This window comes from Manis javanica, chromosome 2, assembly GCF_040802235.1.
Source record: "Manis javanica isolate MJ-LG chromosome 2, MJ_LKY, whole genome shotgun sequence".
NCBI lineage: Eukaryota > Metazoa > Chordata > Mammalia > Pholidota > Manidae > Manis > Manis javanica.
The window spans coordinates 22,816,258-22,831,247 of NC_133157.1; the positions used below are offsets into that span (position 1 = coordinate 22,816,258).

The 14,990-nt window shown below is 42.2% G+C and overlaps 1 protein-coding gene across 2 annotated transcripts in view; it reads left to right on the plus strand.

The window, feature by feature from the left end:
• The first annotated feature begins 5,008 nt into the window (after nucleotides 1–5,008).
• Nucleotides 5,009–14,990, plus strand: part of FRRS1L (ferric chelate reductase 1 like) — a 29,656-nt gene continuing 19,674 nt past the window's right edge. Inside the window, exon 1 of one of the 2 annotated variants that reach the window (XM_037027514.2) lies at nucleotides 5,009–5,377. In XM_037027514.2, coding sequence (XP_036883409.2) covers nucleotides 5,140–5,377 — 238 coding nt within the window. In that variant the 5' untranslated portion in view covers nucleotides 5,009–5,139. The remainder of the gene's footprint in view (nucleotides 5,378–14,990) is intronic. The other variant, XM_037027513.2, reaches the window with a different exon arrangement.

The following is a 14,990-nucleotide window of genomic DNA, read 5'->3' on the forward strand; positions in this document are numbered from 1 at the left end:
TCCCCCACACCCTCTGAATGCTTGAAGCCCTCTACAATTTATGATGCCACCAGCAATGTATAAGCATTTCTATTTACCAATAGCTCTGCCAGTATTGGGTTTTGCCACTTTTATTTATTTTTGTTGGTTAATTAGGTGTGTATAGTTCTTGAAAGGTGTTGTTTTGTTTCATTAATTGCTAGCAAGTCTGAGCACATTCCCATGTGACGATTTACCAGTTGTATTTCCTTGTGCATGAAATGTCCATCCATTTCTTATGACCACTTGTTAAGTGGGATCAAAGTCATATATTTGTATCAGAATTGTATTTTTATGTTGTATTGTATAGTTTGCTCTCCTGTCCCTATCCTTAAAACTGAATGGTGCCAATAATTTGATACTGATGATTATAAAAAAGTAATGCCTCAGTTACTAGCATTGGTGTAAAATGAGGCATGTAAGCAAAGATAAATAGAGGATTAATCTTTTAAGTGCTGAATCTTATAAATTTTAATATCTTTTTGAGGGAAATCTTTCTAAAATGTATCACACACTTCCCTGCCTTAGTAAACAGAGGATACTGGAGAGTATTTAACCTTTTCTTGAGGAGTCATGGTCATCATTATAAACACCCACCCCTTTTGTACCTTGGTGCGGTGCAATGATGTCATCAGGAGCTAACAACATGTGTAGGTAGGGCTCAGCTTTGCCTTTCACAGACTATTGAGCTGTTCTCATTGATGGATTTTTTCTGCTGTCTGCTCTCTTGGTGAAGCCGTCTGGGGCAATTGTGGTGTTTGGGACCTTTTACCCCCATACTACATGACCCGTGGCTGTACTTTTAAAACAGCGTCAGCCGTTCTTTATCTCTTGCGCACAATACAAAATGTTCCTGTACAATAGGGGGGAAGATATCCATGTCTGGGGTTGTCATGACCTCCTCTTCTAACCTGCTTTCTTCACCTCCTGCTCTCAGATGAAAAGCCCCAGGGCAAAGCCGGAGTTTTCCTAGGGAAGCCAGGAAACTATGTATTACGTATGTGCCGTGTGTGCTTTGCTTCTGAGGAAGGGTGCATGGGCTTTTTGGCTGCTGTTTTCAAGAGGCCCTGAGCCTCCTGCTTCTTCCCCATGTCCCCCTGGGTTCACAGATGTTTCAGGTTGATGTCACTGGAAGTCTGATCACAAGTCGGCTGTTACTGTATATGAAAACCCAGTACCTTTGGCAGCTCAACTCAAACCAGTAAAATCAAGAGGATTCCATCGTTTCAGCAGTTGTCCTGGTTATTTGCCTGCTTAAGTGTATGATGGGTGCTTGGCATGGTGACCTAAGAAGATGACATTGTGTTGGGTGGATTCATACAAGCAAAAATGAATTGGTACAATTGTTTCACCTTTTAAAAAGATACTTAAAACCCAAACAACAGCACCATTCAGTCATGCAACATACCTTATGTCTGGGGTGTGCATCACGGGAGAATCTGCTTACTCACATAATTATTCCAAAGCAAGGGTTACATACTGAAGCCCACAGACTCATGGTAGGCCTGGGGGGCAGGTTCTGCAAGGAACCTGGGAATCCTATAGCTCATAGGTGTGTGGATTGTAGATTGCACAGGAGATCCTTATGTTTGAGGAGTTTTAAAGCTAGGTCCTACAGCATTCAGAAGATTCCACCTGAATGCATCCAAAAGTTTATATTCCCCAAAGTTGCACTGGAATATTCTGATGTTTTTCTTTCTTTCACCATCTCAAAGATCACAGCTTTTTAAAAACTTGAAATTCACCATTTTAACCATTTTAAAACATCCAATTCAGTAGTTCTTAGTACATTCACAATGTTGTGCAAACATTACCACTGTCTAATTCCAGAACATTTCCATCATTCCAAAAAGAAACTGTATCTACAGTCACTGCCAATTTCCCCCTTTCCCTGTCCCCTAACAACTACTAATTTACCTCTGTCTCTGGATTTGTCTATTCTGGACATAGCATATAAATGGAATCATACAGTATATGGTCCCTTGGGTGACTGTTTTCCTTCACTTAACACAGTGTCTTCAAGGTCGATCTATGTAGCATGTATCAGTACTCCATTCCCTTTTATGCCTGAATAATATACCACTGTGGGGATATACCACATTTGTTTTTCCATTCATTCTTTGACAGACATTTGGGTTGATCCCACTTTTTGGCTATTATAAGTAATATGAACATTCATGTGCCAGTTTCTGTGTAAACATATGTTTTCAATTTTCCTGAGTAAATAACTAAGACTGGAATAGCTGGGTCATATGGCAATCCCATGTTTAATTTTTGGAGGAATTACCAAGATCACAGTTGTTATTCTGTAAGCAATCAAAAATGAAATCACCTATATGAGGCAGTCAGAAGCATGTGCAGATCTGTTACTGGTCAGATGCTGAGATGCAACACTGATTTTGGGGACTTTTTATAACAGAAAAAATGTTGTTTTATAGGCATGGCTTTGATAAGAAGAAAGCTGTCTTTTAAAAATGAAAATGAAATTAAACTCAGTTTCATCTCTAAGTTCTTGTTTGAATAGCTGACTCTTGTTCAGCCAGTGGTCTCAGAATGTTCAGGAAAAGTTCTTCCCCACAAAAGAGAAAACCATGGTTTTTCTTGACCATTCAGTGGACTCACATTGCTGGGGAGCAGGGGGCATCTACAAAATGTGTGATGTAACAAAGAGGGGAAGATGTGCTGAGGGTGGGAACAGGTCTCTGTCCAGGGCTCAAATCTTGTAAGATAACACAAAGAATAAGAAAATCTCCAAACACAATTTAAGTGGGTGGGAGAGAACCTCATGTAAGGAAGCAGCCAAATCAGTAGGGAATTGGAAACCAGAGAAGGCTTTAAGCCCCCCGAGAGGCATGCAGGTTTTGAGTGACCCATGAAAGCTGTAAGTATTCTCTCCAGAAAAATCCTTATATCACATTATTCCAGCACTTCCATAGTCCTCATGCCACCACTGAAGCCAATCTATGGCCCCCTTTGAGTCCATGGACCCCAGATCCTTGATCATAGATAGATCATTGAGATCCACAAATTACCTACCAGCCTCATTTTAGACCTACAAACCCTCCTCCAACACTCCCACAGGAGCCCCTACAAACAAACAAACAAACAAAAACACCTGCCTGCTTTTATCAGTCTGATTTACCCAAAGAATGACCTGATTTTCATTTGCCTTCTATCTGGCACCAACACTGTTAATTACAGTAATTAAAAAGAAAGAAGAAAGTAATAGATAACAGCTTGGATTCCCTAACCAGAGAACCAACACTGAAATCAAAAGTCCCATGCTTGCTATTTTTTTGCTGACTGTTAGTCCATTTAAAACTGACCATACCTTTCCTCGTATACAGGAAAAAGAAAAGAAAAGAAAGGAGTTTCAATTTTGAAGAACAAGTCTTTTTTAAGGACTACACTTCAAAGGATTTTCAATGAATTGGCTTTTTTGTATTTTAGAATTTTATGCATTGCAAAGCTATATTTTGTGGGACGAAGTCTCTTTGTTTTGATTTTTAAAGTAATTATAGTTCATCTTACCTTTTTCAAGCAATAAATCTATTTCCTGCAACATCTGGCATCTTGGGAGACCTAGTGAAGCCCAAGGTTTACATGAACTACACCCCATTCACCTGTCAAGATAAACATGTTTAAATTCCTCTTGGACAACCCAGCACGAGCTTTGGCTAATACCCAGTAGCAAACACCTGACCAATGGGTTCGCACAGCACTTCTCACAATATCCACAGCAGCACCCCCATTCCCATCTCCCCTGGGCCAAAAAATGTTGAGATCGCTGGTTGCCTCTTGAACATTTCATAATCGTATGCATATTTATTCATTCCTTTTATACCTTTGAACCCTACTGATCCTTACCTCTATCAGCTTACCTAGTCTATATTGTCATCATAGAGGTCACTGATCACCACCCCACACAGTCTGACTTCTGGGCCTGCATTTGGAACCTCTATGCTTTTCTGCCTCCACAGGTTTCCTTTGTTTATGCAATAAAATAATTTTAAAAAGCAAGCTAAAATGCTGGCTCTGCAATACCAGTGTGGAAGGAATTGTGCCGGTGTTTTCTAACAGGAAACAGCTTAGCAGTTTGAATGTGCTATCACTCCCAAACCATTGTTAGAAAAGAACTCAGGGAACTGGCCTGTAGTAAGTGGGATGAATAAGTGGATAGCTGAGTAAACAACAGGAATGAACTGCAAGTGGCAGGAATGGAGTTGAGAAAGTTGAGGATTCAGCGTAGCCATCACACACAGCATGGGCTTACCAAGGCCTGTCCATGCTTACTGCAGAGAAACAGTAAACCAGGTGCCTAGTTTTGAAGGGGGCAGGTAGTGCAAGGGTACCAGCCGCTTCTGTTGATTACACACTCCAAAGGTCTGGAAAGGAAGCAGGCAAATCCAGTCCAAAGAACTGGGTTCCAGGATCTCCCTTGGCTGTAAGCATCTCAGTTCACCTACCTTTATAGTGGGGATCCTGCTATTTCAACTTCCTTCTGTGATCATCCCAAGAAATAATGGGTACAGTAAGTGCCTTATATAAAGCAAAAAGTAATGGGGCAAGGTTGGGGTTGGGGGTGGCAGGAGGGGACCAGCAATTCTGACAAGGTGTATTCAGGTTAAACTCTCTGGAGGAGCGCTTCTTAAATTTGGGCATGTATTGGGGTCTCCTGGAGAATCTTGTTAAATGCAGGTCCTGATTGATGGGTCTGCGGTGGGGCCTGACATTAGTGATACTAACAAGCTTTCTGGGAATGGAGATGCTGCTGGTCCGCGGACCACATTCTGAGTAGCAGGGGCCCAGACCGGCCAAATCTATGTCTGTGGGAGACTCCTGGAGAAAGGCAGGGTCGCTGGGGAGAATGGAAGAAAGGACGCAGAAGGAAGCCGCAAGGAAGGAGCTCCAGCGGGGAGGAGAGGATACGAGGAGAAAGCGGGAGGGCTCCAGTTGGATGGAGGATGCGCAGACCGAGGCCGGGAGGCGGCTTGCGCGGGCGGCTGCGCGGCTGCGCGCGGGGTCCGTAGCGTCGGGCGGCAGTGGCGGCGCAGACCTGGCCCCGCGCCCCGGCGCCCCCGCTGCGGCCCGAGCGGCCTGGCTGCGGATCCGTGCGTAGCGATGGCGCGGCCGCCCAGGCAGCGCCCCGGGGCCTGGACGCCGCTGCTTTGGCTGCTGCTGGCGGGGCCCGCCACCTGCGCCGCTAGCCCGGCGGACGACGGCGCGGGCCCGGGGGGCCGGGGACCCCGAGGCCGCGCACGGGGGGACGCGGTCGCCAACGAGGCGGTCTCGCGCCACGACTCCTCCTACGGCACCTTCGCGGGGGAGTTCTACGATCTGCGCTACCTGGCGGAGGAGGGTGAGGCTGCGGGAGGGTGGGGTGGTCGCTGTGGGACCCCAGCGGCGGCGGAGCAGGGGTGGAGGAGGCGGTGTGGTAAGGATGCGAACTGGAGGCAGCTCTGGGACAGTCCACGCCGGGATGGGGAGCGCACCACTCAGACACCCGCCGGCCTCCAGGTGGGAGCCGAAGCGCCGGCCCTCGCAGCCCGCTTTGCAGGCCGGGAGAGGGAGGTGGTCCGCTGTCCTGCGAGGCTGAGGACAGGTGGGGCTTAGCCTAGACTCCCCCAGTTGTCAGCATCTGGCCTCCACCCTCCCTTGCCAGGGGCTTGTAGAGGAGAGAGTGCCATCTGGCCTGGGGTGTGTTGAGATAGGGGCAGCTGGTGGGAAGCAGAGATCCCACTAAAGAGATGGTGCCTTATTTCCTCCCTGTCAGTGTTGACCCAAATTTACAGAGACAGGCGCACAAAAGCTAAGCTGTTTCTGTTCATAAGGAGTGGAAACTGGCTTACTGCCTCAGAGATTTGGAAAGTAGTGATTTTCCTTTTCTTCTGCTAAAAAGAATGTTTAAGAATCAAGTTGAGGTTTGAAATAAGTGCTGCAGCAACTGATAAGATGCTGTGTATATATATATTACTTAGAATTAAGTTGAGCTGCATACAAACTAATAAACATTCAAAGGTTAAAAAATACAGAAGTTCTTCTGTCATATAAAAAAATCTAGTAGGCAGTCCCGAACTGGTAGTGAAGGCTCCATGCTCATCAGAGACACTGGATTTATCTTCTGCTTCTTTGCAATTCTTAGCATATTAACTTCATGGTCCAAAATGACTGCTTGATATCCACTCATTATATTCGGTTTTCAGACAGTGGGAAAGAGAAAGTGGGAAGGTCACTGACTGCTTCATCAAAAGACTCATAAATCCCATTTAACAATTATGCTTCATTGAGAACAACTTAGTCATGTGGTAACACATAGGTGCAAAGGAGGCTTGAAAATGTGGCCTTTTAGTTGGGACATAATATTCCCAACTAAAAAATTAGAATTATATTAAGGAAGATGGAGAGAATGGACTTGGGGAAATACATTAGTTGGGTAGAAGCTCAAGTACTGAAACAGAAACCCCCATCGTTTAGTTGCTTAAATAGGATAGTTTTTCTCTCACATGAGTCTGGCTGGTCTGGGCCTGCAGGACAGCTCTGTTCTACAAGGTCATTCAAGGACCCAGGGTCCTTCCATCTTGTTGTTCCATCATCCCCTAAGGTTTTGTCCTCATCTGTGTGGTAGTAGTCAGTTTGTTTCCATGTCCTTGTTCAAGCTTGAAGAAAGGAAAAAGAAAGTTCAAGACAAGTAATTACCTTTTAGGCTGGCTGCACAGATCTCTGCAGCTCACATTCCTTTGGCAAGGGCATAATTATGTGACCTAGCTGAAAAGGAGGCTGGGAAATGTAGTCCTCTAGCTGGACAGCCATGTGGCAAGGGTGGGAGGAGGACAAGCAGAAGCAGAACCTGTCACTCTGAAGAAGAATAAATATTCCAAAGCCATCTGTTTCTGCAAGCATCTAATACATACTTTTTCTGTTCACTGTCAGCCTAGCACACTGCCAGGTGACACAAATGTGGCATATGAGAACTTATATTTTCACTGGGCACATGTATCAACCAAATGAAGAACAAAATTGGATGCTGTATGTCAATTTGTATATACAGAGAGAATGAAGTTAGTTATATTGTCCAGATGGTTTTGTGAACATGAACATCAGGTGACTGTAGCTGTAAGGGAGGCTTTGTAGAGTTGAACCAGGAAGTATGAAAGACTTGGGTGGAGACTGAAGAGGGAGGGCATTTAGGTGAGATGCTACAGGGGCAGCGTGGCCGGCCATATGTGTATAAATGCCCAGTTGTCTATTTTCTACTCTCACCCATTTTGTACATACAACCTGAAATCCAACTCTAACCCTCAAAATTCTGGTGGTTCCAACTTGCTCCTTGGATGAAGCTTCAACTCCTTCATCTGGAATGTTCTCTCTGGCTCAACTTCCTTTTACAACCTTGTCTTATTCCTTCTCTTCCCTCACCCTGAGCTTTCACTGTCCATTCTTCTTCTAATCTCTGACAGTCCCAGTGATCTTCAAATGCAGGTCCTGCAACCATCTGGCAGGTGCTAGTGAGGATGTTTCAGGGGTGAGTCTCTCGGGGGCTTGGGCCTGTACGTTAGCCCTGTGGGCCCTGAATAGACTTTCCCAAGATCCTTACAACTAATTAGTGACATTGTCTTAAAAGGGTGGTTCCAGAGAGGGAGAGGCAGAACCAGGAGATGTCCTAGAAGGGTGTCCCATCTAGAAGGGAGAGGAAACGAGGGTGTCAGGAAGCAGTGTCCCTCCCATGCCATGGTGAGACCCAATAACATGAAGGCTCAAAATAGTTCATGGATTCTGGAAATACGAGGTGAGGTTTTCTGGAATGAATTCACTGGAGAAGGAAGGAGGGAGCCTGAGTGTTTTTGGAGGAAGTGACAAGGGAAGAGATGTAAATAGTACCTTAAACTATCCTTCTTTATATCAGTACAAATGGAGTTGTCTTTTTCTAGTGATTGGACCATTTGTTTCCTCAATGCAGGTACCCCCTTCTTAGGTTCAAAGTAGCCAACAAACTGAGTTTTTAGTGAAAAAATAACCTAGTAATATGACATCCAAAAAAGGGAATTAAAATAATGGGGATGGTGATGGAGAGTTCACTGAAACTTTGTGGGAGCCCACTGATGATTACGCACTGTGTCCAGAGACCATTCTCCAGTGTCCAAGTCAGAGGTTGAAGACTGGCTGATTTGATGTCTCTGTAATCACCCTCTAATGTGTTCATTGTTTAAGTTAAATTATGTTTTGGTTTAACAATGCTCGTTTCAGATCCCTTGGGAGTTCCCACTGTCTTAACCTATACTACTCACACTCAGAGCCCAGGCACAGATGCCACCTGTCTCAGGGAGCCTTCTACCACTAGGCAAGGATATTCTCTTACAGCCCATGATTTAATGCTGCCATGACCCTTTTTGTTCTCTGTGGTCAGGAATTTCAGTAGGACCTTAGTGCTTGAATCCTACCACTCATGCCTCTTCCTCTTGAAGTTCTCAACCCAGAATCTATATATTCAGAACAGCAATAGAATATAAAACAGATGACCACATGATTATGGGCAAAGACCCTATTCAGAGGATTCTCTGAAAAACCTGAGTTGGGTTTTGTTGGCTTGGTTTTAAGTCCCAGGTGAAGCCTCCTGCTGCTAAGTTCTGCAGTCCAGGTCTGAAGAGAACACCCTGAGTCTGACCAGCCACAGGGATGCTGGCGACTGGCTTTTCCATGGGGCTGTACCCTGCCTCAGAAGGAAAAGAGGAAACACCATTGATAGTTGCTTATCTTTAAGGTACAGTAATCTGTCTACTTGTAAAATGTGTCCCAGTCAATGAGTTTCTGACCATTGAGTTCTGACCGTAGTTTTTCCTATTTGGGAAAGAGCTGGTACAACAGTGGAGAGAAGGTCAGAGCTTTGGGACAGTTCATTCATCTGCCTGTATTCCTCCTATATTTACCATGCATTACATGTGGACACATAACTCATCACTCTACCAATCTGTGAGTTCTTTAAAGGTAAATCATTTACACCTCATTTCCTGTGTTGTAGCCTCCATGAATCTAGGCTGATGATAACACCAATTGGAGCTAACATTTAACAAGTGCTTATTGTGTGTGTGCCATGTGCTGTTCTAAATACCTTATCCATTTTAACTTTAATCCTTAATAGCAACTCTGACTTAGATGCTTCTCTTATCTGCACTTCAGAGTTAATCAAGGAAACTGACCCACAGAAAATTTATGTATCTTAAGTCACATGGCTAGAAAGTAGCAGAGAACTGTGTGGAGTTGTTGATATACTTTATAGATAAGATGATGTGAAGTGTCCACCTTGCAGGAAGTGAGGGGTCCCTGTTGACAGGCACTAGAAAACACGGTGGGACAGGTGAAATGGGGTATTTTTATGGGTGAACTTGGGAAGAGGAATTTGAAATTGACAGGGTAGGCATTTGGGAACTGCAGGTTCCTAGGCGGTAGAGTGCCTCAGTGAAAGCTTTGCTAAATACGCATTCACATGTGTGTGGAGTTTTCCATTTTACAAAGTCCCTTGACATTTTTACTTCACAGTATGACTCTGATAAGTAGAAACAATGATTCAGGCCATCCAGATAGAGAAAGAGGCTGATGCAGTAGTTCTTAGAGATCTGAACAGACAATTTCTGGTTAAAACTTCAAGGAATCAGTACTAAATTGATAGCTGAGGGCTGTGATCCAAGCAATTAATTAGAAGCAAGGAATCAAGTACTAAATTGATAGCTGAGGGCTGTGATCCAAGCAATTAATTAGAAGCAATAAATAGCAAGCCAGAAACCATTAACCACCCAGTGGAGTATGGTGAAACAGGCTCAAGGGATTACAAAATAGGATCAGATAGTATCTGTTATTTAGACAAGTATGGAAACTACAAAATGATGTTGAGAAACTGAAAAATCAACCTAGAAAATAAATACCTCTCATGTTATAGAAATATCTGATGGGAGAAGAAATGGCTTTAATCATCCTGCAAAACAGAACAGTTATTGGAAGGGTTTATGGAGCACATATGAGAAGAAAGAAAGATAAGGAAGAAGAAAAAACTTTTTATTGCCCCAAACCAGTATCATTTAATCTAAATCCAAGTTTTTATTTTAGAGAAGAAAAAATACACCAAAATGGAAGGTGTAGGGAAAGGGAACAAGCCAAACTGAACTAAACAAAAGCACCCCCAGTAATCAAAAGCAGAGGCACGGCAAGGTCGAGGGGAGAAGGAGAAGCTGGCCACATCTAGGTGGGAGCTTAGAGGATCATTTATAGCTTTGAACACATTTATTAGAAAATAAAAAAGATTGACGACAAACGAGCTAAGCATTCAACTCAAAATGGAAACAAAAAAGAAGGAAATAATACAGATCTGGCTTTAGGAGTAAATGAAATGGAGAACACACACTCACATGAGTGAGCGTGATCACCCAAACCAAAAGCTGGCTTTTTGTAATTCTGTAACTTACACAAATTTTGGGCAAGATTAATCAAGGGAAAGGGCTGAAGGTGCAAATAGGACACATACAAAATGAGCAAGGGGAGATTTGGCAGGTAGTGGGCTGGTTCCCTCTGCGTCTGTCCCCGCCTCCCTGCCCCGACTTCAGAAGCTGGGAGGACTCTCAAATCCTGAGCGTGATTTTGATTCTGTCAGTTAGATGCACGACTCTTGGGTTCAGAATTAGGTTAAGTGAAGCAAGGGAATGGTAAGAAAGACATCTGTTGCTTTTTTTTTCCTCTTGCACCTGCTTTATTAAGATATAATCCATCTACTATACAATTCACCCATTCAAAGTGTACAATTCAGTGGTTTTTAGTACAGTTACAAGGTTGAGCATTCTCACTCCCCCACCAAAGAAAGCCTGTACCATGCAGCTATCATGCTATGTTCCCATCATCCCTCTCCCCTCTTCCGCCTCCAGCCCTAGGCAACTGCTAATCTTTGTGACTCAGTGTTTGCCTATTCTGGACATTTCATGTATATGGGATTATATGACATGTTGTTTTTTGTGTCTTTATTCTCTCACTTAGCAAAATGATTTCGAGGTTCATCCATGTTGTAGTACATAACAGAACTTCATTCTTTTTTTAAATTTTATTTTGTTATCATTAATCTACAATTACATGAAGAATATTATGTTTACTAGGCTCTCCCCTACCCCAGGTCCCCCCCACAAACCCCATTACAGTCACTGTCCATCAGCATAGTAAGATGTTGTAGAATCACTACTTGTCTTCTCTGTGTTGCAAAGCCCTCCCCTTTACCCCACCACCCATATTATACATGCTAATCATAATACCCCCTTTCTTCTTACCCCCCCTTATCCCTCCCTACCCTCCCATTCTCCCCAGTCCCTTTCCCTTTGGTAACTGTTAGTCCATTCTTGGGTTCTGTGATTCTGCTGCTCTTTTGTTCCTTCAGTTTTTCCTTTGTTCTTATACTCCACAGATGAGTGAAATCATTTGGTATTTGTCTTTCTCCGCCTGGCTTATTTCACTGAGCATAATACCCTCTGGCTCCATCCATGTTGTTGCAAATGGTAGGATTTGTTTTCTTCTTATGGCTGAATAATATTCCATTGTGTATATGTACCACATCTTCTTTATCCATTCATCTACTGAGGGACACTTAGGTTGCTTCCATTTCTTGGCTATTGTAAATAGTGCTGCGATAAACATAGGGGTGCATCTGTCTTTTCCCAACTGGAGTGCTGCATCTGTAGGGTATATTCCTAGAAGTGGAATTCCTGGGTCAAATGGTAAGTCTATTTTGAGCTTTTTGAGGAACCTCCATACTGCTTTCCACAATGGTTGAACTAATTTACATTCCCACCAGCAGTGTAGGAGGGTTCCCCCTTTCTCCACAACCTCACCAACATTTGTTGTTGTTTGTCTTTTGAATGGTAGCCATCCTTACTGGTGTGAGGTGATATCTCATTGTGGTTTTAATTTGCATTTCTCTGATAACTAGCGATGTGGAGCATCTTTTCATGTGTCTGGTGACCATCTGAATTTCTTCCTTAGAGAACTGTCTGTTCAGCTCCTCTGCCCATTTTTTAATTGGATTATTTGCTTTTTGTTTGTTGAGGTGTGTGAGCTCTTTATATATTTTGGATGTCAAGCTTTTATTGGATCTGTCATTTACAAATATATTCTCCCATACTGTAGGGTGCCTTTTTGTTCTATTGATGGTGTCCTTTGCTGTACAGAAGCTTTTCAGCTTGATATAGTCCCACTTGTTCATTTATGCTTTTGTTTCCCTTGCCCAGGAAGATATGTTCATGAAGAAGTCACTCATGTTTATGTCCAAGAGATTTTTGCCTATGTTTTTTTCTAGGAGTTTTATGGTTTCATGACTTACATTCAGGTCTTTGATCCATTTCAAATTTACTTTTGTGTATAGGGTTAGACAGTGATCCAGTTTCATTCTCTTACATGTAGCTGTCCAGTTTTGCCAGCACCATCTGTTGAAGAGACTGTCATTTCCCCATTGTATGTCCATGGCTCCTTTATCAAATATTAATTGACCATATATGTTTGGGTTAATGTCTGGAGTCTCTAATCTGTTCCACTGGTCTGTGGCTCTGTTCTTGTGCCAGTACCAAATTGTCTTGATTACTATGGCTTTGTAGTAGAGCTTGAAGTTGGGGAGTGAGATCCCTGCCACTTTATTCTTCTTTCTCAGGATTGCTTTGGCTATTTGGGGTCTTTGGTGTTTCCATATGAATTTTTGAACTATTTGTTCCAGTTCATTGAAGCATGTTGTTGGTAATTTGATAGGGATTGCGTCAAATCTGTATATTGCTTTGGGCAGGATGGCCATTTTGACAATATTAATTCTTCCTAGCCAAGAGCATGTGATGAGTTTCCATTTGTTAGTGTCCTCTTTAATTTCTCTGAAGAGTGTCTTATAGTTTTCAGGGGTCTTTCACTTCTTTGGTTAGGTTTATTCCTAGGTATTTTATTCTTTTTGATGCAATTGTGAATGGAATTGTTTTCCTGATTTCTCTTTCTATCGGCTCATTGTTAGTGTATAGGAAAGCTACAGATTTCTGTGTGTTAATTTTATATCCTGCAACTTTACTGTATTCCGATATCAGTTCTAGTAGTTTTAGAGTGGAGTCTTTAGGGTTTTTTATGTACAATATCATGTCATCTGCAAATAGTGACAGTTTAACTTCTTCTTTACCAATATGGATTCCTTGTATTTCTTTGTTTTGTCTAATTGCTGTGGCTAGGACCTCCAGTACTATGTTGAATAACAGTGGGGAGAGTGGGCATCCCTGTCTTGTTCCCGATCTCAGAGGAAAAGCTTTCAGCTTCTCGCTGTTCAGTATGATGTTGGCTGAGGGTTTATCATATATGGCCTTTATTATGTTGAGGTACTTGCCCTGTATACCCATTTTGCTGAGAGTTTTTATCATGAATGGATGTTGAATTTTGTCGAATGCTTTTTCAGCATCTATGGAGATGACCATGTGGTTTTTGTCTTTCTTTTTGTTTCTGTGGTGGATGATGTTGATGGATTTTCTAATGTTGTACCATCCTTGCATCCCTGGGATGAATCCCACTTGGTCGTGGTGTATTTTGATATATTTTTGAATTCGGTTTGCTAATATTTTATAGAGTATTTTTGTATCTACGTTCATCAGGGATATTGGTCTGTAATTTTCTTTTTTGGTGGGGTCTTTGCCTGGTTTTGGTATTAGGGTGATGTTGGCTTCATAGAATGAGTTTGGGAGTATTCCCCCCTCTTCTATTTTTTGGAAAACTTTAAGGAGAATGGGTATCATATCTTCTCTGTATGTCTGATAAAATTCCGAGGTAAATCCATCTGGCCCAGGGATTTTTTTCTTGGGTAGTTTTTTGATTACTGCTTCAATTTCGTTGCTGGTAATTGGTTTGTTTAGATTTTGTGTTTCTTCCTTGGTCAGTTTTGGAAGGTTGAATTTTTCTAGGAAGTTGTCCATTTCTTCTAGGTTTTCCAGCTTCTTAGCATTTAGGTTTTCATAGTAGTCTTTAATAATTCTTTGTACTTATGTTGGGTCCATTGTGATGTTTCCTTTCTCATTTCTGATTCTGTTGATGTGTGTTGATTCTCTTTTTCTCTTAATAAGTCTGGCTAGAGGCTTATTTATTTTGTTTATTTTCTCAAAGAACCAGCTCTTGGTTTCATTGATTTTTTTTCTATTGTTTTATTCTTCTCAATTTTGTTTATTTCTTCTCTGATCTTTATTATGTCCCTCCTTCTGCTGACTTTAGGCCTCATTTGTTCTTCTTTTTCCAGTTTTGATAATTGTGACGTTAGACTATTCATTTGGGTTTGTTCTTCCTTCTTTAAATATGCCTGGATTGCTATATACTTTCCTCTTAAGACTGCTTTCACTGCATCCCACAGAAGTTGGGGCTTTGTGTTGTTGTTGTCATTTATTTCCATATATTGCTGGATCTCCATTTTAATTTGGTCGTTGATCCATTGACTATTTAGAAGCGTGTTGTTAAGCTTCCATGTGTTTGTGAGCCTTTTTGCTTTCTTAGTACAATTTATTGCTAGTTTTATACCTTTGTGGTCTGAAAAGTTGGTTGGTAGAATTTCAATCTTTTTGAATTTACTGAGGCTCTTTTTGTGGCCTAGTATGTGGTCTATTCTGGAGAATGTTCCATGTGCACTTGAGAAGAATGTGTATCCTGTTGCTAATGGATGTAGAGTTCTATAGATGTCTGTTAGGTCCATCTGTTCTAGTATGTTGTTCAGTGCCTCTGTGTCCTTACTTATTTTCTGTCTGGTGGATCTGTCCTTTGGAGTGAATGGTGTGTGTTGAAATCTCCTAAAATGAATGCATTGCAGTCTATTTCCTCCTTTAGTTCTATTAGTATTTGTTTCACATATGCTGTTGCTCCTGTGTTGGGTGCATATATATTTATAATGGTTATATCCTCTTGTTGAATTGAGCCCTTTATCATTATGTAATGTCCTTCTTTATCTC